Below are 26,645 nucleotides of genomic sequence, written 5' to 3'. Positions count from 1 at the left end.
TCATTTCAAATAACAAAACACTCTGTGGTGGGGAGCGGTGCCGCAGTGGTCAGCACGCTACACTACGAGCCAGGCAACCTGAGCATGAATTCTTGGCCACGGCTATAACACCCGGGGTTGAGTGATATCTGGGGCAACTCCCTGCCTTCACAGATCTCCATTGACCAGCGTGGTGAAGTATAGTTAAACAAACCCCCAGGAATTACATGGCCTCGGAGAGATTTTCACTCGAAAGTTGATCGACAAACAGGGCTGTAAATGACTATGTAAGATATCATTGCATGAACACAACCTGTTTTAAAAGCCAATGATGTTTTCTGCACAACATTGTTTGGAGCACAGATCCAGAGGAGATGAGCGGCGAAGAGGGATTTGGTATGGGAAGGATCATCACAGTGTGTCTTTATCTTCCAAGTTAAGTTGCGAGCATGTCCAGGTGATGAAAAAAGTTGGCATGGTGTTGGATGAATGACTTGGAGCGCTGTTAAAACATTTCCCCCTCTCACCCCCCTTCCCTTTCTAGGGTCTTCTGGTGGCTACTATATTTTGCTTCTTCAACGGAGAGGTAATGCTTTATCTTTTTGAAGTGTCCTTTTGAGTGCATTTGATCTACTGTGAGATAAAAAATAATAATTTCGAATACCCTCGTGCACAATGTGTTTCGCAAATGGCCTTGAAGTGCTCTTTTATGTTAACAGATTTGTTGAGAACGGAGAACACACACGCTTTTGGGATTACATTCACAGCTTGAATTATAACAGTGTAGCACCTACTCTTACGGTGATCATGGGGGAGAAAGTGTAGATATCAGAGCTTCCCCTTGCGTACGATAATGGCCTAGGTTTAACCTCGGCGGAATTTTGTTTAAAATGTGTTCGTCTGTAGCTTTATAAAATATTTCAAAGCTGCTCATTATTTCTCTATTCGTGTGCGTACGCCTGAGTGGGTTTGCTATTTCCATACGTCTCTATACATCTGTCTTCAGAATCAAAGATGTTTTTACTGAAGTTCGCCGATTTTATTTTTCGAGAAGATTTAATGTTTCAGGCTGATGTGGCATGCGTTTAAGTCCAGCATTGCATAATTTAGCAAAAGTTAGGTTTATTTAACCGGCAGATAAAGATTCCCCTCTGTGGCATCTGCCAGACTGTTGGGGTGGTAAGTGCTGTTTGTGAACACCTATTAAGACCGACAAGTCGCACGAGGGTGCGGTGTGGCCAACTCTGACCTCGTCTAGGCCCAGGACCGGTTCTGACACTACTCGACACTGATGTCAGCCGCGGCCGAAATCTATCCCAGGTTGTGTAACACAGACCGCTAAACTACTGCGCCATCGCTCTGCACAGGCGAGACGGACAGCTGCTAACTTTGCCCAAATAACAAAAGGGCAAATTGTTACATGAAATTTATGATATCACGGTAATCATCGTCATAATGGAGCTATGGTCTATCCCCTGTCAGTGAAGCCCTCCCCTTTCTGCCGCCATCCCTCGGCCCAGCGTTGCCGCAGTTTATCTCACTCCTACGCATGAGCGTAGCTCATTCCAGCGTGTACAACATTCTCTTGCACGTCTCGTCACGGGGTACTGCGAGATCTAACCATGCCCATGCAGTGCTCGCCGATTTGCATTGGCTTCCGGTTGCCGAATGGATACATTGTAAGGTCGCACTCATTACACACGAAGTGCTTGCCACGAATTAACCACAATATTTCGCTGATTTCGTCAAGGAGCATAAACGATCACGCAAACTCCGGTCATCTTTGCAGTAATTTTGGGCTGCCATTGAACAAAGACGGTCACTGCATCACGCACTTTCAGATGCGCTTCTGCGTCCATCTGGAACGTTCTTCATTCCGATATTAGGAAGCCACTGGAGCTATCCACTTGTAAATCGAGATTTAAAATGTCTGCTTGGAAATGTTTTCTTTTTTTCCTTTTACAGCCATTCTCTCACCAGACTAGTCTATCAGCCATCATCCTTTCTGGAGATGCAAGCCCACTCAATGCATTGTCTCTGATTTGTTTACTTCCTGATCCATGGGTTCCTCTTTGTACCTCTCCTTGTAATTGCATCTCTCCACAATTCTTCGGAGACTTTTCTTCCATTGTCCTTGCTGGTACCCCATGTTTCTGATCCATATGTCATGGCTGGCAATACGCACTGATTGAAAGCTTGTCTTCTTCTTCTTGTGCGACATTTGTCCTAAAATTATTGATTCAGATCTGCCTTCAATACTAATACAGCGTGCTTCAAAACAAAATGATAACACTTATATGGGACTTTCGTTTTTAATGGAAAGAAACCTGATAATACACTGTAACATGATTAAAAAGAAATGTTATGTTAATAGCTTCAACAACTCAAAGAGTCTCCACTTGTTCGCCATCATTGTCAACACGTGCCTGGAATCTTCTCCAGGTGGTCTCCAGAGCCCGGAGGCACAGTTATTGTGGTATTGTTGCAAATCCTCAGAAATGTTAGCATTTTTTTTAAGCACACCCTGTATAATATTGTTTTTCCGTTTGTTGCCCCTTCCCAAACATTGTTTGTCTCCGATGTGCTTTCTGGTTGTACCACGTGTTGTTCGGCTGCACAAGCCGACGTTTCACCGCACGTCCTAGGAGCTGCATCATTCAGTTCCTGACGAGGCACGCGACAAAAACGTCGGTCAACCTCGCGCGGACCAACACGTTGTGGCGCAACCGCGAAAACTCGTCGCCGGGGCTGTACGGCACGATCGCGAAAAACCTATGCAGTCACGATGATATGTTTAAATTAACAAATCAGTTGAGAGTGGAGATATTATTTTTCTTTAATCAGTGATCCTACCGCTGTAGAGCCAAGTGCCCCATCGCACGAACAATACAACCAGCCCTTCTTGCAGCACACCAGGGTGAATGTGGGATGCTGCTGCTGCCTGTTATCCTCAACGACATCCATTTACGTGGCCTGGCTCTTCTTATAATGAGGTCAAGTTGCAAAAAAAAAATTACGCTGTAAAAATGATGGGCTTTTACAATCACTGAACCATCAAACTAGCTTCTTCCCCCCCCTCACCCTTCTTATTACAGATAATTATTCGCTCGCCAAGATTTCATTTTCATTCTCCAGTGATATCCTAACTTTTACCACGGATGTGTGCGTCCATGTGTCCGCGTGTGAGGGTTGTTCAGTGATCTGCGCAATGTGCTACGTTTCCAGAGACCCGCCTTGTTGATTCCTGAACACTGACATCATTGACAAATTTCGATTGCAGCCTGAAAATGCCTATGATCAAAATCACCTGGATTTTCGCCCGATCTCGTTAGATATAGAAATGAAAGCAGGCTTTAACCTGGACAGTGCTTGATTAGGTGATCCTCTCTGCGTAAAAAAAACAGTTGTGGGCAGCCAAGGGCAGTGCAGAATAAAATTGTACTGTACTATACTCCCAAATCTATGCTCCTCACCTGTGCCGACCCACATGGCCAAGTTTGGTGAAATCACCACCACGACGCAAGCGCGGGGGTCGTGGGGAGGCCCTCACACGGCAGCGGATTGTATACTCGACCGAAAAATGGGGCGGCTGGTACGACTGCGGGCGGGGGGGGGGGGTAGAGACAAAATCAGACGAAGAATCAGAAAGAATCGGACAAAGGTGGCCAAGGCGTAGGTGCTGACCAAGCCACCTTTCTGGCGTGCGGCGCTGGCCTTAATAGGTGCTCGCCGATCACAGTTTATAAATAGGAGGAGGAGGGGGGGGGGCAGGTATGTTTGCCTTTGTGTGGGTGTCTGAACGAACGGTACATTTGTGAAACCCGAGCGTTGCGCCACTTTCACGGGTCCCGCGTGGACAGCTCTCGTCTCTCTCCCACGCCCCCCCCCAGCCACTTGCCCGTTTTTTTTTGTGTTTCACATTCCTCAACGGCAAGTGCAGCCGAGGTGAATCGTCGTTCATTCTGTCATCCTAAGAGCACGGAAAGGTGTGACCCCCCCGCCCCCGCCCCCTCCTCGTGATGGCTCGCGAACGCCGCTGCTGGCGGAAGGGACTCCACTCCGATGGGCATGATTGTCTACTCATGGTGCGAAAGACGTTCCACATGCACACACTCCAGGGGCAGCTCTGGAGGGTATTTGGCCTGCTCTTCCGCGCTGACCCGAGGGAGTGGCCCTCGTTTCATCCCACCGCATAACGCGACCTTCCGACCGACTCGGTTTGCGGTGTTGCAAATTTATTCTGCTGGGTGGACAGAGGCGGAGGGCATTTGAGAAGCTGGCAACGTTTATTTCAACTGCCGTGACTGGCAACCTCTGTACGGTATCGCCACGAATGTGCTAAACATTACACCATGGCAGCTTCCTACTGGGCTGTCTACAACAATATAATAATACTTGCATTTCTATTTGGCCCATACCATGGCGAAACGTCTCGGATCGCAGTTTATTTGTTGGCCTGGGGGGAGGGGGGGACCCCTTTCTAGGGAGCTTGTCCTTGTGCAGTACAAAGCGATTTCAGCACCGGACTGTAATGTAGGCATTAGCCTTGCCAGTCGGGGGGAATGATTGCTACGTGAAATCACGATTAAGCAATTGGGTCATCTACCTTAAGGGCATTGATGCCTTTGGGATGGCTTTTTTTATCGCGATTGTTACCAGCAATGGTCACAAGCGATAGTTTCTTGTTTCAAAAATGTTGTTGCCCATATCTGGACACATTTAATTTGCAATTCTACCCTGAGTGGACAACCGGGGATGGCCACTTCTAGTCACATCAGAGACAAAGGTCACACGGCTGATTACCCGAGGTTGTGTGCTCTGTAGACCAATCACTTACACCATTGGAACCTCCTTTGCCAGTAACAAAATATGAGAATTGTTTTTTTACCCTTTTATTTGGCAACAAACTGACACCTTTTTTACAAGGAGTCATGTTTGCATAGTGCGCCTTTTGGCGTCATCTGGTCCAACACCATGTGAGACTAGGCTCTAAGGAAAGCTGTCTCGGGTGTGGACCAATCAACTTCAAGGACAGTGCATACCAGAGGTGGGACAAAGTCATTGTTATGCAAGTCCAAGTCGAGTCCCAAGTCATCAAATTCATGACTCGAGTCTGACTCGAGTCCAAGTCACATGACTCGAGTCCACATCTCATAGGTGGGACAAAGTCATTGTTATGCAAGTCCAAGTCGAGTCGCAAGTCATCAAATTCATGACTCGAGTCTGACTCGAGTCCAAGTCACATGACTCGAGTCCACACCTCTGGTGCATACATTATCAGAGTTATGTTTTTTGTTTGCATTACGACTGCAGGTATTGTGGTCTATGCATATGTAATGTAGTAACTCGGCGGGAGACGACTTCACGGGTAACACACTCTTTATTTTATCAAACTTGGTTACAGGTGACTAACACCTACTTTGTATCTCGGGTGACAAACACCCACTTAGCTACTTGGCGACTAACGCCCACTGAGCTACTCGGATGACCAACATCCACTTAGTACTCGGGTGACAACCACCCACTTAGCTACTTGGCGACTAACGCCCACTGAGCTACTCGGATGACCAACATCCACTTAGCTACTCGGCGACTAACGCCACTGGGCTACTCGGATGACCAACATCCACTTAGTACTCGGGTGACAAACACCCACTTAGCTACTTGGCGACTAACGCCCACTGAGCTACTCGGATGACCAACATCCACTTAGCTACTCGGCGACTAACGCCACTGAGCTACTCGGATGACCAACATCCACTTAGCTACTCGGCGACTAACGCCACTGAGCTACTCGGATGACCAACATCCACTTAGCTACTCGGCGACTAAGTCTTCAGCTCCGTCTTCGGGTCTTCAACTGGGTAACTCTCCCCGAGTGCTCTCGCGCGTCCCCCTTTATACCCCACCTGCGGACGTCGCTGCGAGCACCCACTTATTCGACCAATCGCCGGGCGCTGGCTACGATCCTCTTTTCCCACATCTCATCGTGCCTCACCACTCACTCCGCGCCGCCCCGTCATCTGTCACTCCCGGCGCGCGCGTCCACACCACGCCCACAACGCGTGCCCAACCCCGCACCCCGCGCCGCCCCGTGATCCATCACTGTCACAGTCGGCGCACGTCAATACCACCACTACACATACATGACTCCTTGTAAAAAAGGTGTCAGTTTTGTTGCCAGATAAAAGGGTAAAAAACAATTCTCAGACCAATCACTGTTCATCGAAGGCAGTTTTAAACAATCTGTTTTCATTCCTCTCGGACGTTTATATATATTTTTTATTGCACCACGTGCTGCTGAAGAAGCTCCCAAGCCCATTGAGCGAAACGTTGGACATCGTGCCCGACAGAACGCATTGCCACCCGAAAACGCGTTGGAGAGCTGTTGCAGCACATCCGCAGGGATTTTTCCACTCTCACTTCATCGGCTAGACCAGGGGTCGGCAACCTACGGCTCCGGAGCCGCATGCGGCTCTTTACGGGCTGCTTCTTGACAATATGTACGTATGTACAGTATGTACTCAGATGCATTGCGGCTCTTGAAATACTGAATTTTGTACCGAATTGGAAAGAAATGGCTCTTCTTGTTATTTTGGTTGCCGACCCCTGGGCTAGACCATCGGGGGTGGTCGGCAAAGACCCGCAGCTCTTTAAAGACTGCTTTGTGACGTTATTTATTAAGGACCACCGTGTCGCATTCGCCACGCGCATTGCTCCTCCTGAAATATTGAGTTTTATTACAGAATTCTAAGACGAAAAAAATGTCTCTTCTTGTTATTTTGCTTGCCGACCCGTGGGCTAGACACAACTCCCATCACTCATTTGACATTTCCTTAACAAGTTTCCATCGTTGCTCAAAATAAACACCATTGCTCGTGACGACTGATGGCAACAATTTCCCCTGAAATTGCCCGAGTTGCTGTCCACTGTGTGGGGGGGGGGGGGGTATATGTGACAGTTCACATGATGGTGGGAGGTTCACATAGGGTATGGTCATGCACAGCAAGTTGGCGCAGTAGGGGGGCACAGCTGGTGCATCTGCCAGTCATCTCAGTCAGCCAACCCATGGCACCTGGGGTCTGTCCCGTGACCTTCTGTCAGTGAGCCTTCGACACTTCACGTGGCCTCAAAAGTGCACCTGGCCTGGCACAAGCGCCATCACCATCACCTGGTGGCGGATGGCGAGCGCGTATTTGTATTGGTCCGTCCACTGCTTTGCTTGTGGCCACGAGCGATTCTAAATCTGCGTGTGTTTATCTGTTGTGTGGAATTTGGTAAACGCGTGCACTGGACACGTTGGTCTTGGACGTGCCCTGTTGGTGCTCTCACTATCTCAACGTCCAAATATAAATGATTTAATAATTTGCTGTTGATGCTCGTTTGGCAATGCGGACAGTTTATTGTTTGTTCTCATGGGGGGGGGGGTCCAATGAGCGAAAGATTTGTAACCACTGGGCCTCGTGTATCATGGCATTTAGACACACTTGCAGTGGCGGGGGGGGGGGTATACACGTATAAGGTGCCCTTTAAGACTTTGTCCTACCCCTGTGGGCTGCTGTACTTCTGTCGATTGGAACTAGAATACAAAATAAAGAGGGGACTCGGTCTTTGTTGACCCGGACAACGTCCGAGCCGGTATTCTCCTGTGGTCGTCACGTGAATTGGATTCCTTTCGGCTTTTTTTCATCCACGGCAAAGGTCGCAACCGGGTACCCGATACCCGTACCCTACCCGATACCCGGCTACCCGTACCCGGCCGGGTACGGGTACGGGTAGGCCGTGAGTCACTGGTGAGTAACCGTTTGTCACTCATTTCGGGTAGGGTACGGGTAGGGAACGGGTACCCGTACCCTTATCCGGCCGGGTACGGGTACCCATTTGCCACCCTGGTGCGGCCGGGGAACGGGTACGGGTAAGGAATCAAAACCCATTTGCGACCTCTGATCCACGGCCAAAAGTATCGGAGCCACCCTTTCGCCCGGCCCTCCTTTTTTACGTATCCAGGCTTGGGACTGCTTCAGGTATCCACTGGGTTGTGGACCCCCGAGGCGGAGTTAGAAAGAGAGCGTTCAGCGCAGTAGTCCCTCGGTTAACAGTGACATCGGTTAACGGGTTTTCGGTGAACGTTTCGCCTACCCATAGGAACCCCATGGCTTCGACGAACGTCGAAATTTTGATCAACGGTACGTTTGCGTGATGCACGCGAGCGCAAATTTCGGCCAATCCGAGGGCGCGTATAAGTGGGGCTGAGCCAGGCCCTCAGCCAATCAGCGACGTAGATTTTTTGAGCATTCCGACCTCGACTGGCTTTGTTTTATTTTTTGACTTTAAACTTTCGTGACTGCAGGAATTCATATTCTTTGGTTCTAAAAAATAAAAACCACGACGTTTTTTTTTCTTCCTGATGACGACCGCTTGTGTTGCGATCGAAACGTCGTGGTTTTTATTAAAATGTAAAAGTATTATTTTATTATTTTTATTATTTTTCTTTTTCTTTTATATCTACATTACTTTACCGTAAGAACCAAACAATATGGCTTTGTTTGTATTATAATTTCTGTTTGGCAGTGGAAACGGCCCTCTTGCAGACTAATTTTTCAACTTACAAGTTTATTCGATTAGCAGTTATTTCAGTTTACAGTTTTCTAGGAAAATGGAAAAAAAATACGGACTATATTTTAATCACCTGGGTTCTCTACTTTGCTGCAGTTTCGATAATAATTTAAGATCGGAAATAATTTCCTGCCAGATTAAGGGCAGCATTAGTGTCTCTGCACTTTATTTACGCCCAGTAATGAAACGTAATTACGCTTATTCGATTTGTCCCTTACAGCGCGTGGCACAATTCCGTGGGTTTGTTAAAAAAAAAAATGGAGCTATTATTTTCTTTTTTGCCAAATTGATTTTGTAACTCACCGTTAAGTGCTTTTGATTAACTGCAAACGTGCATTCATAGCTGTTCTCTATTGAAGCAGTTAGCTTAAACGATGCACTTAGACTTGCTCAATGTAATGTGCTAACGTAGTTCTAATTTGGCAATATTTTGACACAAAGCGCTGGGCTGTGCAGTGACGAGCGGTAATTATTACGTCCTTGCGCAAGCCGGCGTCGAATGAAGTTGCGGTGGTTACAAAACTAATGTGCTGAATATTTGCCATGAAAATCAACAGTCTCGGATGACAAAAATAAAATCACTTGGGTCGCCGCAGCGCGTTGTCCGGCACGACGCCTCACGGTTGGCTCCACGAGGCCTTCTCTTCTCCGGGAATCTGTTCAGCTCCAAGCAGCGCGTCGGCTGTCGTGCCAAACAACGCGCTCCTCGGTCTACTCAATGCGCGCCCAAACCCTTCGGAGGTCTCTCGCGACCAGTAGCAACCCCTGCCGAGGGTCATCAACAGCTTCTTCATTCTGCCTCCTGTCGCCTCGGAAATATTTCCACTCGTAACCGTGCGACGAGCCGCAATGAGCTCGCGACGGAGCTCCCCAGCATGCGGAGCGAACCGTCGGACATCGCACCGAGCGGCTCTTTGCGGGCAACCCGGAGAACCGTTCGGCAACGAACAAACCGCCGACACCTCCTGGCTTTGACCGTCACGGTTCCAATGTGCTGTGTTCCCGCCGTGTGCCCCCTCCCCCCGCCCTTCCCTGCGCAGGTGCAGACGGTGCTGCGGCGCCACTGGATGCAGTACCGCCTGCGCTTCGGGCACCGCCGGCGCGTGGAGCACTGCTCCGTGCGCTCGACCTCGTACAGCACCACTGGCTCCGTGGGGGACGCCCCCCTCCCCGCCTCCTATGCCTTCGTCAAGGCCGGCAACGGCCAGGCTCGCAGCTGCAATGGAGCGGTGGCTGGCGCCGTTGGTGCCAGCGGTGCCGGGGGCGTCGGTGGGGTTGGAGGTGGCGGCGGCAGCGGCGGCGGCGGCGTTAGTGGTGGCGGCAAGAGAACCGTCAACAGCGAACTGCTTGCGCTCAAGCTCAATGAGACCAAAGCGTAGCCTGGTGGCGATGTCGTGGCGTTTGCGTCGCAAGACGATCGCGCATCGTGCACACCTGCGTTCTTTTTGGTATTTAAGTGCAACGAGTTGCAGCAGTGTCATTTTGTTTTCTATATATAGACAGTCAGTGCTAAATCGCTGCTTAGGACTGCCACCAACAAGGGCAACGGTTGTAATGCAGTAAATTAATTAACCCCCCACGAGCCCCCCCCCGTCACCCAGCCGACCCCGTCTTCGGTAATAAAGAGCCGGCAAACTTGGGTTTCTGATTAAGAAGGACGGTGAGAGAAGACCTGCATACGCAAGCTTTTGAAATAAATAAACACGTAGACATTTCAAATCGAAGGCCAGGACTCCTTTTCGTTCGTTTAAAAAAAAAACCCTCCGCCCGCCCCACGTTTGTACCCAGAATGTTTCTGCCCGCTTGGGACACAAGCGCCTTTTAACATTCAGTTCCACTTGGGCAGCAGGCCCTCGACGCCAGCTCTGCGATGGTTTTGGCTGCTGCAAGGGTGAGCCTAACTATCACTACCAACAGCCTGTGCCTAAGTCATTCAGGTTTGCAACTCCGCTATTTGTTTGTTCTCGCATTGAGCACAGCGGTCAGAACGTGTGACTATTTAGCGGCGACGTCAATGGAAAGAGTGTTGCTCGCACTGAGGTGCCGTGTTTGGGGAGGGGGGTGGGGGAAATATTCCAAGCACATCTAAATAATTAGAGTGAAAGGTTTGGTGTCCAGTTATGGTTTGGCTCGTTTGCAAATCAACACCGCCGCTAGAACACAGTGCGCTCCGTCAGATGATGACAACAAGCCAGCCTTGTGCTAAAGTCGCATTACATAAATGGCTTAATTCACTCACGGTTAAATGTACCGTTTTAATTTTTCTGTGACGTACCCCCTTCTGAAATAATTTAGCGATAAGTCATCTATCATTGACATTTCGAAATTTATGGAATCCGTGATCCTGCAGCGCAAGATTGATCGAATGCACGAAGTGGCGGAGGGCAGCATGTGCCGTAACGGTGTTCGTTCACGTTCTTATTTTTTTGCGAAACAATCTTTCGAAGCAGTTTTGTCGACGGCAAGTGGTGGTCACGTGGGAGAAGCGAAAAATGTTGCAAAGGAGCTAAGGCGGAAGAAATTGGAACTCTCGGCGAAAAATGTTATCATCTTACACAAAGGACTCCCGAGCAAATGCGCGGCTTGTTCAGTCGTGTTGAAAGCTGCTTGTGTCGAAAATGCAAATTGGGCTAATTACAATGGAACAGCGAAATGTATCGCCATGAGAACAGGGCACGCCATAGATGCCATCCGTGATGGATGTGAACAGTGATTGGTGCGGTGGGAGGGAGAGAAAAACAAACAGGATTACGTTCTGTGTTGAAGGTGGTTGTTTTTTTCACGGAAAATATTAAGATCCTTGTATTTATTTCCTAAATGGAGTTAAGAAATTAATACTTATTTAAGACAGTTTATGTGTGTATGCGTTGTGTGTAACTGCAGTACAAACATGTATTTATAGTCACAAAATCGTGTAATTTTGAAATATAGTTTTGTCATTGCTCGTAATTTAACTGTTTGTGTAAGTTGTTTGTTAACACAGTGACAACATGATGATGATAATTAATGTAAAAACAAATAGGATGGACGATGCTTGACACTGAATGTCGGGCAGTGCGTAGGATTAATTCCAGAGTTAAGTAGCCGTGATGTAAGTAATGTGACCGTCAAACAGGCTGTGTAAGCCATTCGCTTTCTCATCCCTGAGATGCACGACAATCTACTGCGGTCGTGTTCCATACGTCTGAGATGTGCTACACGTCTTTTAATGGGTCGATTAAAGCAAACATCTGTTGGCAAATTGCTAACGCGACACGTTCGGCACGGCGATTGTTCTCTGAAGCAGTTTGCTGTACGTCACCGATGCCATAGTCTGGATCCAGGTCGCCCTTGGCCATAAATCTGGATCGCATATTCAATTCCGTCCACGTGCCCGACGTTACAGACACGTCGTGGTGGCGAGATGTTAACTACCTCGCCTGGAGTACAGGAGGTCATGGGTTTGATCCCGGCCCTGACGCCTGTATAAATGGAGTTTGCGTGTCTCTCTCCTCGAGGTCGTGTGGATTTTTCTCCGGGTCCTCCGTTTTTTGCCTCCACATTTTAAATCGAAATGCGTTCGGAGTATTTTTGGCTGCTATAAATTTCCACGTGATGAAAAGCCACTTCGTTGAGCTATCATTTGTGGCCAAGTCACTTCTGAAAAATAGCTCTTTAGCTCAGTGGGCCTTACCTGGTAAAATAAAAAAGTACGATAGTTTTATTGACCTGTCGTCACAAAGGATTATACAACAATCTATTGAAATCGATCCTTATACTCACGATAACACGCATCGAATCGCGCGTGTGAGACATGTATTATTTACGTTTTATGCAAACGATATTGTAAGCGATGTGTTCATGTAACATTTTGCTAAACGACTGAACAAAATTGTACTGAGATACAAACAAAAACAATGAAACAAATCAAAAATGGGAAAAAAAATTATTGATTCTTACATCGAGGAGCGATCCTGAATCTTGACAATTCATCGAATAGTGGTGGCGGACGGTTGAGAGATAGGACATGAATAAGAAATAATTCCACGTCCTATCCCCTGAATCTCCAAGCAGGGCAAATAGGCGATGGTCTGCCCAAGGGCAGTCGGTTATCCTCGTTTGACATGGGTCGCTTAGGTCTCGTTCTGTCTCTTGACTCATAATGGCCAGCGGTAGGGACGCTTTGAAGCTGTGCTGCTGTGAATCCCCTGGTGAGCGTAGAGTAGAGCACGGCACCACCTGGCGTAACAGAGAACGTGAGCCTTTTGAAGGAGAATATATTTATAGCGCATGTAAATACTCGGCTGGTCACGCGTTGGTTGGGGATAAACTGAGGGTGCTCCCACCTCATCCAAGACATCTCGCCAGCGTGGAAGAGTTATGTAGAGACCCTTCTAATTGAGGCTCTTCCACCAGCACAGTTGTGTGAGCAAGCAACTGCAGCGATGCACCTTTGCCCTATGTAAATACGATTTACATTGTAATGTGAATACATAAAGGCTCCATGTGCCACAGTGGCTGCTCTTGGATAGAAAGGACCTCCAGGATGAGGGAAGGGCCCCTGTGACTTGTAGCCTCTTTGGAAAAGGAGACTTGGATTAAAATACGTACATAAAACTGTTCAATAAACTCAACGTAGTAAACAGGACAATGTAGAAACATCCATTTGAACAAAACTCAATGAAGAAATATTAAACGAGGAAAACATTTTTTATAAATAATTACATATAATATTCATCATCATCAATATCAGCCACGATCAATCTGCTTCTGGATGAAGCCAGTGGATGGAGGCCTCTCCGATCCGTGGTTATCTCTCACGGTTCTGCATTGAAACAATTTGAACACACGCTTGGGGAGAGAGAAAAAAAATCCTAAAGTAACATGGGTGCCTGCATTTTCTTAAAATATTCACAAATGTTTACATTGGTAATTATCAAACGACGGCTCTTGACAGCTCTCGAAACGTCCTGGGCCCTGTCAAGCTGCCTTGTGCTGCGTTGATGTCCTTCCGTTGAACCGTGACACCATGTCCTCTCGTAGAACGGTGCGGAGGGGGCCCCCCTTTCACGGAAACGACACGCTCGCATGCGATGCAGACCGACATCGGCCCCCTCGCCGTGTGTGTGCGATCGCTGAACGAGAACAAAGCTCCCTGGCTCGCCTTCATTCGGCCAAAAGGATAACGCTCAATTTGGTCTTGGCGCTGAGAGCTCGTCGTTTTCCCACCGCTCGACCACCTTGGCAATATCTTCTGTTTCCTGAAAGTGAGATGTTTCCTGCATGGGGAGTCTCACCCGCGCCTCTCTCTCTCTCCCCGCCGCCGCCGCAGCAGCAGCACGCCTTACGTTTCTCATAGATCAAGCTTGGATCCCCCGGTCCCTCGGGCCACCGAGACGCACGCGAAACCCTTAAAGAGATCCTCTGCAAAATCTCCGCTCTCTCCGCATTGACCAACGGGGACACGTGTACAGGGAGGGAAACACAGGCAGCTGACTGCCCTGGAAAAAATGTCCCCTTGGCTGCCCCCCCCCACCCCCACTCAACTCTCGACTCAATTCCCCAACTGGGAATTTTGGGTACAGTGCACAACATTGTGAAATTTGTGCCTCCGCCGCTCCATCCTCTGCCTCCCCCTTCTCACAACTAAAATTAGACCTGTTGAAAAGGTTGTCCTCATTTCCCCCCAGCTTAAATAATGATAATGTTCTTTGTATAACAAAGCCAAGCTTTGGACGTGTGTTTTTGCAAGAGAGGTCCCCTGTGCTTGCGAAATAGAATTCTCTCTGAGCTGGTTGACTGATTGTCTCGTATAGGAGGACGTGTGTACAAATACTGTAGCGGAAACTTGGTCAAATAAATTGTTCTTGGACAATGCGTTTGTACGAGAATGAGAGCAGGTTGCAACGCTTGGTGGGTTAGTGCCAGTTCTAAAGTTACTATCAACATCGTTTGCGAAGTGAATGTGAATGGAGTGAGAGAACGCCATGAAGTCCCGCACCTTCATACAACAAAAATTAACCCGTAAAAACAAAGTTTTTCATTATAAATTCTTTATATGCGTGTTCAATGGGCCGCAACCCAGCCCACATTGGTCTTTGAAACGGGCGGCTCGAGTCCTCTCGTCCTCTGGCTTGAGATGGCTGCCACCTATGGGTCAGATGATTGCCTGCCAACATTAAGCAATTGGTAATTAAATATAATTTTTTTTTACCTAAAAAGTGTAACATTTTGGAACATTTTTTTCACGAAACGAAATTGTCACGCACAACGAGTCTGTGTGCAAAATGTCAGCTCGATTGGATCACGGGAAGTGGGTTAAAAAACGACCGAAAGATTTGCACGGTCGTAAGCGCGCAAGCAAGTGAACTTAATATAAAGGATTTAAAAATATCACCTTACTCAAAGGGGATAGGTAGGCTGGTTGATTCTACTCACCTTTACACCCTATCCATATCCTCGGTAATTTGGGGGCTTGTCAATGTATAATCATTAGGGTTATGAGTGCCCTGGCTTTTCAGTGATTTTCACTGATTTATTATTTTTTTTGCTTCAACAAAGAAAGATATATTATGACAGGTTGCAAAAAAATATACGGGGGCACTGCTAATCACGAAGGTATCAAAAATATCTTGGCCCGATGTAAATTGATATTGTTTCATTCCACAATTCAGCACATGAGTACTTTAAATTATTTCTAGATGAATAATTCAGGGGAATTGAAAATGTTGTTTTTGGCAAACGTTGAAGAACTCAAAAATAGCGTAATATTAGGGGATGTGGTTCGGTGGTATAGCAACAACACACTAATATTTGGACGGCTGTAATTGTTGATGGAAGTGGCTTTGAGTTTTTTTATATCTTGGCAATGACTTAGAGGATTTTCGTTGAGGTCAAGTTTTGGTGACCATGGGCACCAGTTACTGTATTTTAGGCACTTTGAAGGACGCAAGCATTGCTAATCGTCAGACGTGTACAGCACAACGTATACTATTGTAAACAGCAGAAGCCATAAGTCGATCTTACTATAGACTTAGATGTCGTAACGACACCGTGTTATTTTACGGTCCTGTACCAATGCATTCGCGTTTAAATGGTACTTCATAACACACGTGTTCAAATCTCTTGCGTGCGTGTCTGCTGATTCACGTCAATAATGGATCACTTTCAAGGACGCTGCATTTGACAAGCACAGTTTATCTTTAATGTAATATGAGTACTGTACGTAGGTATGCTCACAAAGGATAGGCTATAACCAGCTGTACTATATACGTATGGTTACTGTACTACTACTAATACAGTACGGTATCTAATATATAGTGTTTGTGTGTGCGCGAAACATTTTCATTTCTTTAAATGCAAACAGCCATGTAAAAATATATATATAATCTGAAACGATGTGGGAAAGAAAAATTGTACAGAGATTGCATTGCATTTGGTATGTGGTATATTCTACGCCAGCTGGGAGGGTAGGCATTGTGTGTGTAAAGTACAGTATATATATTTTTGTATTTTCAATACAGTATATGTCCCTGTATCCAGTGTAAATTATAATGTGTGCCCATTAAAGATACTGAATGTACGACAATTTTGTCTGATGGATTGTTGAGGCTGGAAGTTGGAAATTTGGCCTCAAATATTTGTAAATATATACACTAAATCAAGGGGATATTCGTTCAACAATTTGAAAATCGGAACCAGATACAAAATTTCGGATTATCCGAAAATGTGATGTCACAAAACATGATGTCACAAAGCATGACGTCACATGTGTACGCTCCTCGCCGAAAGTGGTGACGAGTTGCATCGTGTGATGTAATTTGTATTATCGCAGATACACATGAAGTTATTATTACAGAATGTAAATGATCTGAAAGAAAAAAACTTAACATTCTTAAAAATCCTAAATTTATAAATCCGAAACTCATTCCTTCTACATCACCACTACTCTTGCCAGACTGGTAATGTTGATTATGATTGTTCTTCACTTTGTTCATCTTATGCTTAAAGGTGATCTGATGCAAATTCCAATACTCTTGCTTGTGGCTGGATGTATAGTAACTTGTAAGATTATTGAGCAAGGAAATGGCTTCAGTTGATGTGCTGTGGATTGCTTTGGATGCCCTTGCTGAATGTTTTAGAGTTCACCTTGGTTCACTGCTGTGTGGTCGATGGTGTGGTCGGTGTTTTTGAAATTGCATAGCGGGCTTCCTTTGAATGCCACTTGCATAGGTGTAGTGGGGCTGATCTGCCGTGCAGATTCGATTTTATGCAATCCTATACGATCTGGAAAGGTGAAATTTGGCAAAAACAAGTGGAGAATGCGGTTATAACTAGAAAAATCCTAACCACATGATTTTCCAATTGGGGCTGCCAAACAATGTCTGGAAGTTGATTGGTTTCACTCATGGGGCAAGGTTAGTCCAAAATTAGAAGTTGATTAAAGTCCCGTATTAGACAGTTAAAATATTCAATCCAGAGGTGGCCTGGGTTGCTCAGTGGTCAAAGTGCTGACTTTATATATATAAAAAACCTCTTGAGTAGTAAATATTGCATACTCTTTGGTTCTTTCGGTAAAGTCACGTAGTTAGAAATAAAATAAAACAAATTACGACGTTTCGATCGCAACACAAGCGGCCTGATGACGACCGCTTGTGTTGCGATCGAAACATCGTGATTTGTTTTATTTCTACCTACGTGACTTTACCGAAAGAACCAAAGAGTATGGATTCCTGCTGTCACGAAATCTTAAAATCAAGTCAATATTGGCTTGACAATCATGCAACGAACGTTACACTCATTATGGGGATCAGGTCGGAAAGTCTGCCCTCTACCAGGCGGACCAGAAGTCAGAAGTAGCTCTGTGTAGTCCGCTTCCGTGGTACCTTTAACACGAAGAGTTGCACTCCTCTCCGAGAGATTCTAATTGACGCTTATTCTTATGACATGACGCTGACGGGACAATTGGGATAAAATTTGGGTAAATGTACAAAAGAAATGCGCTATGACACATGGTGTTGTGGATTTACTCTCCAACACACCGGTGGGCTGAAGTAGTAATTGATTGGCGTTTTGTTTACGTGACAAATCCCTTACTAATTGGCTGTGTCGGGTGGTGGCGGGTTACGACACATTTATACTTACGCGATCTAACCCAAAAACCTTTGTTGTGGAAAAAAAATGCATATTTATATTATGCCGACAATAAACTTGCCAATCTTACTACCGCTTGCCACCTTGATTTTCAAAGAAACGTTTTACAAAGCGGTATTATTCACGATAAGGTTGCATATTTGCGTTAACGCGGTTGCAAAGTGACTTAAATGGGTAAGGGTTTGCCCAGCATACATCGGTGACCCCAAGTAATTATTATTTGCCTTCCATTGTACGCCGTGGAGTCTGTAAGGACGAGATGTCGCCCCCTGCCGATGTGACCGGCAACAACTCTGTTGGGGAGTAAACCCACAGTCACATGATTCAAACAAAACATCAAGTACGGAAACAACAAACACAAAACTACACCCGCTGAACGGCAACTCGCTCAGCCTCTTTATGGCTTTATTTACATCACGTGGTGGGAAAGAGACTTGAATCGAAGGCAACAACATATTTAAAGCTGAGCGAGGAGGTACAACTTAGGCAAAGTGAAAACGCAAGATGCACTTCGTCATCATCATCAGTTCGTTTGCGAGAGGGAAAAGGCCTCATGGCAAGCCTCGTCCACCAAATCTCTGCACAAAAAGGTCGCGATGGAAATGGGTAAAATCTACCCCGGCAGCTTTAAAGAAACACGGGCTAATTTTCAATCGCTCCACGATGGGAGCATTCTTATTTTATCTCTGTCTCTGGGCGTGGAAGTAAAAAAAAATAAAAGTAAAAAAATGAGGTCCCACCGAGATTTGAACTCGGATCGCTGGATTCAAAGTCCAGAGTGCTAACCATTACACCATGGGACCGCCTATACGCGCTGCTGACCCAAATCGGTATAACAATCTACCATGGGCCCTCTCCGCCACGCTTGATCCACTGCTGCATTGCAGGGCACCTCGGGTCAACTACCGCGGACGTGAAATTTAATGAAGCAAAAATAAAAATCCGAAGCAATTTTTTTTATCGCGGCGATAATTATCAACGTTGTTTAGTTTCGCGGTAATGGGATGATGATGAATTGGTTGGAAATGTTCATACACGAGTTGCATCGTCAGAATGTTAAAATGTCACGAAGTTCAGCATCAGCCGTGGTCTGTCCACTGCTGCATGAAGAGCGACAGCCCCAAGCCTCCGTCGTCATCTCTCACGATGTAATAATCCTTCACACATTCGTTCTTATTGATTCTTTTAAGTTAAATCTTAATTGAGTCCAACAACTCGTTCAGATACTTACTTTCTGTTCAATTCTTCAAGCCTGAGACGTGACGTTTTGGGTTGCCTCTCTGTATGATCAAGTCCGCGAGTTTAATGCTACAGTCCTCGCTCACGGCTCTTAAAATTGCACTTTTACAGTCTAGTGCTGCATGTTATATTATAAATATTACGTGTTAAAGAATGTATACATCCTGCGTGCAACATTGTTCTTCAGGAAAACTCCGAGCGAGGCCTATGCCCCGAGGCCGCCCCGCCCTTGCCTGATCTTCCTGCGGGATTTGAGTCACGTCTGCCGGCGGAGTTTGCCAGCTCCGCGGGGTAAGTGTTGCCGTGAAACTATAACCGATTTTAATCGTCAATCAATCGTTGGATTAAGGCCGTCCCAAGCTGTGTAAGTTGTGGGGGTTGTTGTTTTACTTGACCATACTTCACCACGCTGGTCAATACGTGTTGATAAAGGACTGTTTCAATTATCAATTGCCAATGATGCGTTCCGTAGCCGTGAGTCGAACTTAAGTTTCACAGTGCACGGTCATAAATGTGATACTTTAACCAATTGCGCCACTGCTAACTTCATTCCATCAGTAACTTCACAATATTTCCCCTTTTATTTGCTTGGACCTTGCAGAAAAACATTGATTACCGCCCCCCTTGTAATGCTGCAATACTGAATTGTAATTCGCAATTGATTTTAGTTTTTTGTATCAGATCGCCTAAGCACAATTGTCTTATCTGTCCCAAAAAAAGAAAAAAATCAATCGAGAATCATCAGCCGACGTGTTACGTCTAATGAATTATCGATTACAAGTGAAACGGGAGGATGACGGTGATCATATTGCCCGCGTTTAGCCACGCCGTGTGCGTTGGGATTCTTTATCCACACGAATTAAGCTTAAACAACGGATAGCTTAGACGAGTGTCCTTAATAGAGGTCGGTTTTTTTTCTTTTGGGGGGGGGGGGGTGGGTGAGAGATCGCGTAAATGTTAACGCTTCGTCAAAGTTAGATTTAACTACACATATTTGGAGCATTCCTGGCAGCGATTTCAGCCGCACCACCTCTACATAATAATAGGCTCAGTCAACCATTCTACACAACAAAGACTCATTTCCTGGCAGCGATTTAAGCCGCATCATCTCTACATAACAAAAAGGCTCAGTCCCATTTACACGCACCTGTACATCATCCGCACCTAGTTTACACAACAAAGGCTCATTCCTAACAGCGTGCTTCAGCCGCACCGAACCTCACAGAAATAATATTCAGGGCCTACCTTGGCTCCTCCCACCCTCAACCAGTATATATACACTTGATACAGTTATCGTGCTGTGACGGTTCCACCTGAAGACGGAAGCTTGCGTTGCCTCCATAACGTCGTGATTTTTATTTTATTTTACTTTTATAAATTTTAATTTTTTACCTACGTGACTTTACCGAAAAAACCTAAGAATATGAATCCTTGCAGTCACGAAAGCTTCAAACCTAGAATTAAAGTTAGTGAGGTTTGTCACGTAAACAACACGTTCCTGCGGAGGGAGCTGGTAGGAACGTTGGGTTGCTCGGTCAATGGCCAGGGTCAACGGCGGCGTGGTGTATTCCGCAAATATGCCCGACTGTGAGGGCGGGCACAAGCCGGCGTGAGTAGGTTAAACGTTGAGTTTTATAAGGGCACCACGGGGTGACCAGCCCCTCCCCACCCAGCCCCTCCCCACCCTCCCCACCCATTCCCACCCTCCCCACTCAGCCCCTCCCTGCACGACGGATGGACGGACACAATAATCCCCTGTGGGCTAGTGTAACCAGAGGTTCCTACCAGTACTATTTCAGTACTATGCCCAATGTCGATGCTTTCGCCTTCTCCAGCCACACTGACCGGTGTGGTGAAGTATGGCCAAATAACCCCCATTTCCTGCATGGTTACAGGAGAGGTCCTCATCCTGTGCATGCATAATCATTGGCATGTATATTAAAACAGGACCCTGCGGGGTGGGCTGGTAGGAATAATACTTAGTACCGCTACAGGGATATCGACCGGGTATAGAGGAGTTAAAGAAAAAATTACTGTATTCTAGTGTAACGTTAATTAAAAGTGTTTGTTTTGACAAGAAACGCTGTGAGATTTAAAGACTCGTAGTCTTTCATTTCCAAACGATCACATCTGAGATTAATTGACCTTAGATGGGGAAACTCGAATGCATTTACTAGTATAAAGGTGAAATAAAATAGAGGGAATAAACGGCACCTTGGTGCATTTTATGTCGTCTACATAGAGTTGAATAAACGGGCGTTTGGCATATTCATATAACAGTACTACATTGAGCAGTGTTTGTTTGGCACTTCGAGTTTTTATTCGCGCGCACGACATGGATACCGAAAACAACCACGACTTTGAAGACCCCAATGGTTGTCTGGATGCCCACGTTGAAAAGATGCTTGCTGAAACAGAGACCGCATTTGCTGCTGGAACCCTTTACAAACTCGCAGTGAAAAGCGTCGTTTCCATGGACCCAGAACCAACCGAAGTTGGTCCTGCTATAACGGTAGCATCGCCACCAAACATGCAGCCAGCAGCTAAATAATCAAAGATTGCAGCACAAGTAGAAATACTTGTGTGTGAATACGATGTAGTGAACACGACAGAGATGTGGTGAACACGGCAGAGATGTGGTGAACACGGCAGAGATGTGGTGAACACGGCAGAGATGTGGTGAACACGGCAGAGATGGCGTGAGCACGGCAGAGATGTAGTGAACACGACAGAGATGTAGAGATGATAGTGAACACGACAGAGATATAGTGAACACGACAGAGATGTAGAGATGATAGTGAACACGGCAGAGATGTAGTGAACACAGCAGATGTAGTGAACACGGCAGAGATGTATTGAACACGGCAGAGATGTGGTGAACACGACAGATGTGGTGAACACGGCAGAGATGTGGTGAACACGGCAGAGATGTAGTGAACACGACAGAGATGTAGAGATGATAGTGAACACGACAGAGATATAGTGAACACGACAGAGATGTAGAGATGATAGTGAACACGACAGAGATGTAGTGAACACGACAGAGATGTAGAGATGATAGTGAACACGACAGAGATGTAGAGATGATAGTGAACACGGCAGAGATGTAGTGAACACAGCAGATGTAGTGAACACGACAGAGATGTAGAGATGATAGTGAACACGACAGAGATGTAGAGATGATAGTGAACACGGCAGAGATGTAGTGAACACAGCAGATGTAGTGAACACGACAGAGATGTAGTGAACACGGTAAAACTATAAGCGAGTGAATAGCAGCAGCGACGAGGCCTCTCGCTGCCCCTGCTCTGCCGCTGCCGGGCTGCAGATTCAGTCGAGTCAGGCACCACTGCCAATATGCACAACAACAACAATAAACGTGCTGCGTTTCATCTCTGTGTTAATAAGCCTCCCGCACTAGGCCTCACGAAGCCTGCCGCACTAGGCCTCGTGCCGTGCTTTTCGTGCACAAATAAGGCGATTAAATGTATCTCGTCTCTGTGTTAATAAATGTTTCTTGTCTCTGTGTTATAAAAACGTGCTGCGTTTCAGTAAAATAATTGTTTTTAAATAAACGTGCTGCGTTTCATCTCCGTGTTAATAAGCCTGCCGCACTAGGCCTCACGAAGCCTGCCGCACTAGGCCTCGTGCCGTGCTTTTCGTGCACAAATAAGGCGATTAAATGTATCTCGTCTCTGTTAATAAATGTTTCTTGTCTCTGTGTTAAAAAAATGTGCTGCGTTTCAGTAAAATAATTGTTTTTAAATAAACGTGCTGCGTTTCATCTCTGTGTTAATAAGCCTGCCGCACTAGGCCTCACGAAGCCTGCCGCACTAGGCCTCGTGCCGTGCTTTTCGTGCACAAATAAGGCGATTAAATGTATCTCGTCTCTGTGTTAATAAATGTTTCTTGTCTCTGTGTTATAAAAGCGTGCAGCGTTTCAGTAACGTAATTTTTTAAATAAACGTGCTGCGTTTCAGTAAAGTAATTTTGAAGCAAAGTTTAAAGTTTTGCCGTGATGCGCCGGAAGCGACGGCCATCTTGTTTAATTCACATATCGCAGGGGGAGCGGGCGGCCATCTTGTCGGACAGGGTCATGCCAAGTGTTTGCAGTAGGGGGCGATGTTGATACACGGACGGACGGACGGACAAACGTGGACGGACGGACGGACAAACGCCGACGGACGGACGGACAAACGCGGACGGACGGACAAACGCGGACGGACGGACGGACGGACGATATAATCTATTGGTGGTCTGGTCCACTTCGTTCCTACCAGTATAAACACTTACCTTTACTTAACAAAGTCGCATACTTTTTTTTATGAACAACGTTTAAAGCCTCCATGTGCATTATGATGAAAACATTTTTGCAGGGCGAGCTTCCAATAAAACAATGGTATTCTTTGCAAGAGAAATCTGGACAAGTAATCTATTGATCTGAGTTCTAATCGTACCACACTCGACAATTGCTGTGGGTTTGCGTGAGAATGCCATAATCGGCATTGTATCGTCTCTTGATGTTGTAAATAGACGAAAACTGGCCTCTCAAGTTCAATCACTTAACATAAAGTTGCTCAAGGAATCGAATGGGCTCTACACTTGAATGTATTTTGTGCGTGTGGTTTTGAAGTGCTGACTCGTTTGCAACTTGAAAATGTAGGCCAGGTTGCTAATTCGTGATTTTGACATTTGTTTTGATTTGCCAATTTTCCTTGGAATTCCCATTGCAGGCTGCAGTCAGCGCAGACATTAGCTTGCAGGCAATAAAGTAGCAGCCAGAAAGTGTGACTTGACTTCAATGCTGAAAAACCGTTACTGGCCAGTCAAGCGCATCGGTGCTATCCGATGTGCTTTCAGGTTTGTGCCACACATTGTTCCGCACTGTCTGACGTTTTCTTCCACGTGCTGGGGGAGCTTCTACAAGAACCGAATTAAAAAGCGCTCCCAGCTCGCGAAGCGAAACGTTCACACATCTCGCCGCACAAAAAAGTTGCGCAGCTCAAAAGCACATACATACCTGTCAACCCATACGGTTTACCCTGTATTATTGTGGAGGGAAATTGAGTTTTAAGGTCCATACGACATACAACAAAAAAATCACATTTATCTATTTGTTTGTGTTTCTCCCTTGTGATGGGACTTTGTAGGATGAACATTGAGATTTATAAGGGCACAGGGTGACCAATAAGGTCTGAATTTATCTGTAATAAGATAGGCATTGCTAAGGGGTTGATAGGTATGCACATCAGAGAGGTATACAGCACAACCGTGAAAACCTACGCAGTTGTATCGGTGTGTTGAACGGTAACGGGAACAGGCGAGTATTTACTAATTATTCATAATAAAGTTTTGGGGTTTTTGAGTACTCAAACATTGTAAATGTTGTGGATTCACTCTTCAACACACCGGTGGGCTAAAGTAGTGAACTATTTGTCTTTTTATATTCTTGGTTCTTTCGGTAAAGTCACGTAGAAGGGAAATAATAAAAAAATATATATTAATATAAAACAATAAAAATTCTCACGACGTTTCGACTGCAACACAAGCAATCATCATCAGGTGTGAAATCCACAGAAAGAAAATTTGAAAAAAGTGGCAGTTTTTCCTAACGTCAAGTTTTATTTGTCTTTTGTCAACGTGACACTTTTTTTGCTGATTGGCCGTGTCGGGTGGTGGAGGGTTACGACACATTTATAAATAACGCGATCAAACCCAAAAACGTTTATTATTAATAATATTGGTCGCGAAAGCCTACGTGTTATTTACTAATTGTTTCCACTGCCGTCCAGCATTGTGCTTGTTGATTAAGTACATCGCACAGTCATCTCTTCTCTGATGTTATTTAGGTGACATGCATTGGCTTTTTTTATGGTCGGCGAGAAAGCTGCACTGGTTGGCAGTACGTCAGCATTCGTTTTTGAGAAATGCTGGAAGTGGAAAAAACACTTCATGACATTAAAATAGTCGTGGGAAAATTCTTACCTCTTTTTGGCAGTCATGGTCATTTATGTCCGTGAAATATTGGGCACGTTGCAAATTGCACGACTTATTTTTAACGTTTTTACGTCGAGTTTATTTTGTGTTTGCTTGCTATTTTTTGTTTGCGAGTTAATTAGCGATTAGAACATTTCAAGAACTAAGCACACTGTGATGCTAAGTCTATTTTAGAAAGTGTTTGTTTTCTGTACTTGTTGACACTAAATCCTCAAACGCTTCCTTCATTTCCATCATCCTGTCACTTTTAATTTCACGACGGTCCCGAGTTGGCCCCCCGCTTTTGCTTGGATTTGAGACGTTCAATCGTCGCGGCCTCTTGACCTCTCACATGATTCCCTTTGGAGCAGGGTGGCGATCCATTTCCCTACTGAAGGCCGAATGGGATTCTCAAATACCTTTGGCTGTGCCACGCATGAACACCAACGTTAGCGTTATTCAATAACGGAAAAATATGAGGGCTCACTTTTGTCGTAGTGATAGTAGTGAGTGCTCACACTAAAACAGTGTTGCCACGTTGAAAATAGTCCACGATTGCCGATTAGTGCAGCTAACATTCTTGCAGCAATGGATACAGACGTTTGTGGGTCGTTTCAAAGTGGTAACCGGGTGGTGCAGGCGCACGCTGGTGATCCGGCGCTGTAGAGGCGAGCGTTGGTGGATGGATCAAATGTTGTGAAACTCTTTTTCTGTGGGTGTCGAGGTGCCATCACCCTGGCTTGCCAGGATAATGCGGTACATTAAATGTGGATTATTCCACCTGTTCCAGCTGCATAGGTTGGTGTTGCCCCCTCGCAAAAGTGGGTTTTCTCCAGGCGCTTTGGTTTCCTCCCACATGTAAACACGTCACTTGACCAATAACACCTTAATATATAGAGGACTGCAGAGCTTGTGGATGAATTTGATGCCGGCTCACCGCCTGGCTGCCTTAATGCTTGCCTGTGGTTCCTCGTGCCTCTGAGTCGTTCTCTCACTTAAAGAGTGAGCGAATTCTGAGCTCATTTACAGGATTGCAATGGGTTGTGGCGTCGTAAGACTGAGGGATAATGATGGCACAGGGAGGTCATCATTCCACAGTGGATAGACCATGCCAACTAATAAACAACCTCAAAAACGGTTACTAATAAATTATTTAATCATCGTAACACCCTCATTATTCTTTCTGACTCCTGTCCAACGCACATTTTAATACATTACATTTCTTCGCCTCATTCTGTCTAACTAATCACGAACAAGAATGCTCCGCCATCTGCTAACCATTATGAGTTGACACTAAGCAAGCTTCCGTAGCAGCCCCGCTGTCTGGTGCCGTGCCACATTGAACACTTCAAATCCGTGCTGCGTGCAATAATCACATTTATAATGATTTGGGTGCATCTGCAATGGGGGTGGCTGTTCAAGTCACAATGCAGAACACGTGGGCCGAATAGGACCTCACGGACAAAGCCAAAGGCCAGCGTAGCCAACTGTGATTGTTTTCTGAAAATTGCATTGGCTTCCAGGAAACTCCAGATTCAGACTTTATACTGGTAGGAACCTCCTGGTTCCACCAGCCCACAGGGGATTATTGTGTCCGTCCATCGTGCATACCAAAAATGGGAGAGGTAGGGCTGGGTGGAGAGGGGAGGGTGGGGAGGGGCTGGGTGGGGAGAGTGGGGAGGGGCTGGGTGGGGAGGGTGGGG

At 46.0% G+C, this 26,645-nt stretch overlaps 1 protein-coding gene, 1 long non-coding RNA gene and 1 other non-coding gene across 3 annotated transcripts in view; 2 read left to right on the top strand and 1 right to left on the bottom strand.

The window, feature by feature from the left end:
* LOC144938196 (calcitonin gene-related peptide type 1 receptor-like) overlaps nt 1–14,240 on the top strand; it is a 142,465-nt gene extending 128,225 nt beyond the window's left edge. The window contains exons 12-13 of the mRNA XM_078865996.1: nt 524–565; nt 9,636–14,240. Of these exons, the coding sequence (XP_078722122.1) occupies nt 524–565; nt 9,636–9,974 (381 nt within the window). The 3' untranslated portion in view covers nt 9,975–14,240. The remainder of the gene's footprint in view (nt 1–523; nt 566–9,635) is intronic.
* A 4,218-nt stretch (nt 14,241–18,458) lies between these two features.
* TRNAQ-UUG (transfer RNA glutamine (anticodon UUG)) lies at nt 18,459–18,530 on the bottom strand. The gene has a single exon. It is a non-coding gene; the product is annotated as a tRNA-Gln (tRNA).
* A 78-nt stretch (nt 18,531–18,608) lies between these two features.
* The window catches only part of LOC144938195 (uncharacterized), a 13,112-nt gene continuing 5,075 nt past the window's right edge, over nt 18,609–26,645 (top strand). The window contains exons 1-2 of the long non-coding RNA XR_013637826.1: nt 18,609–18,875; nt 19,154–19,257. This is a non-coding gene — a long non-coding RNA (uncharacterized LOC144938195). The remainder of the gene's footprint in view (nt 18,876–19,153; nt 19,258–26,645) is intronic.

The sequence above is a fragment of the Lampetra fluviatilis genome, chromosome 21 (assembly GCF_964198595.1).
Source record: "Lampetra fluviatilis chromosome 21, kcLamFluv1.1, whole genome shotgun sequence".
NCBI classification, from domain to species: Eukaryota; Metazoa; Chordata; class Hyperoartia; order Petromyzontiformes; family Petromyzontidae; genus Lampetra; species Lampetra fluviatilis.
The sequence above is the reverse complement of the archived record's forward strand: the minus strand, read 5'-3'. Positions and strand labels throughout refer to the sequence as shown.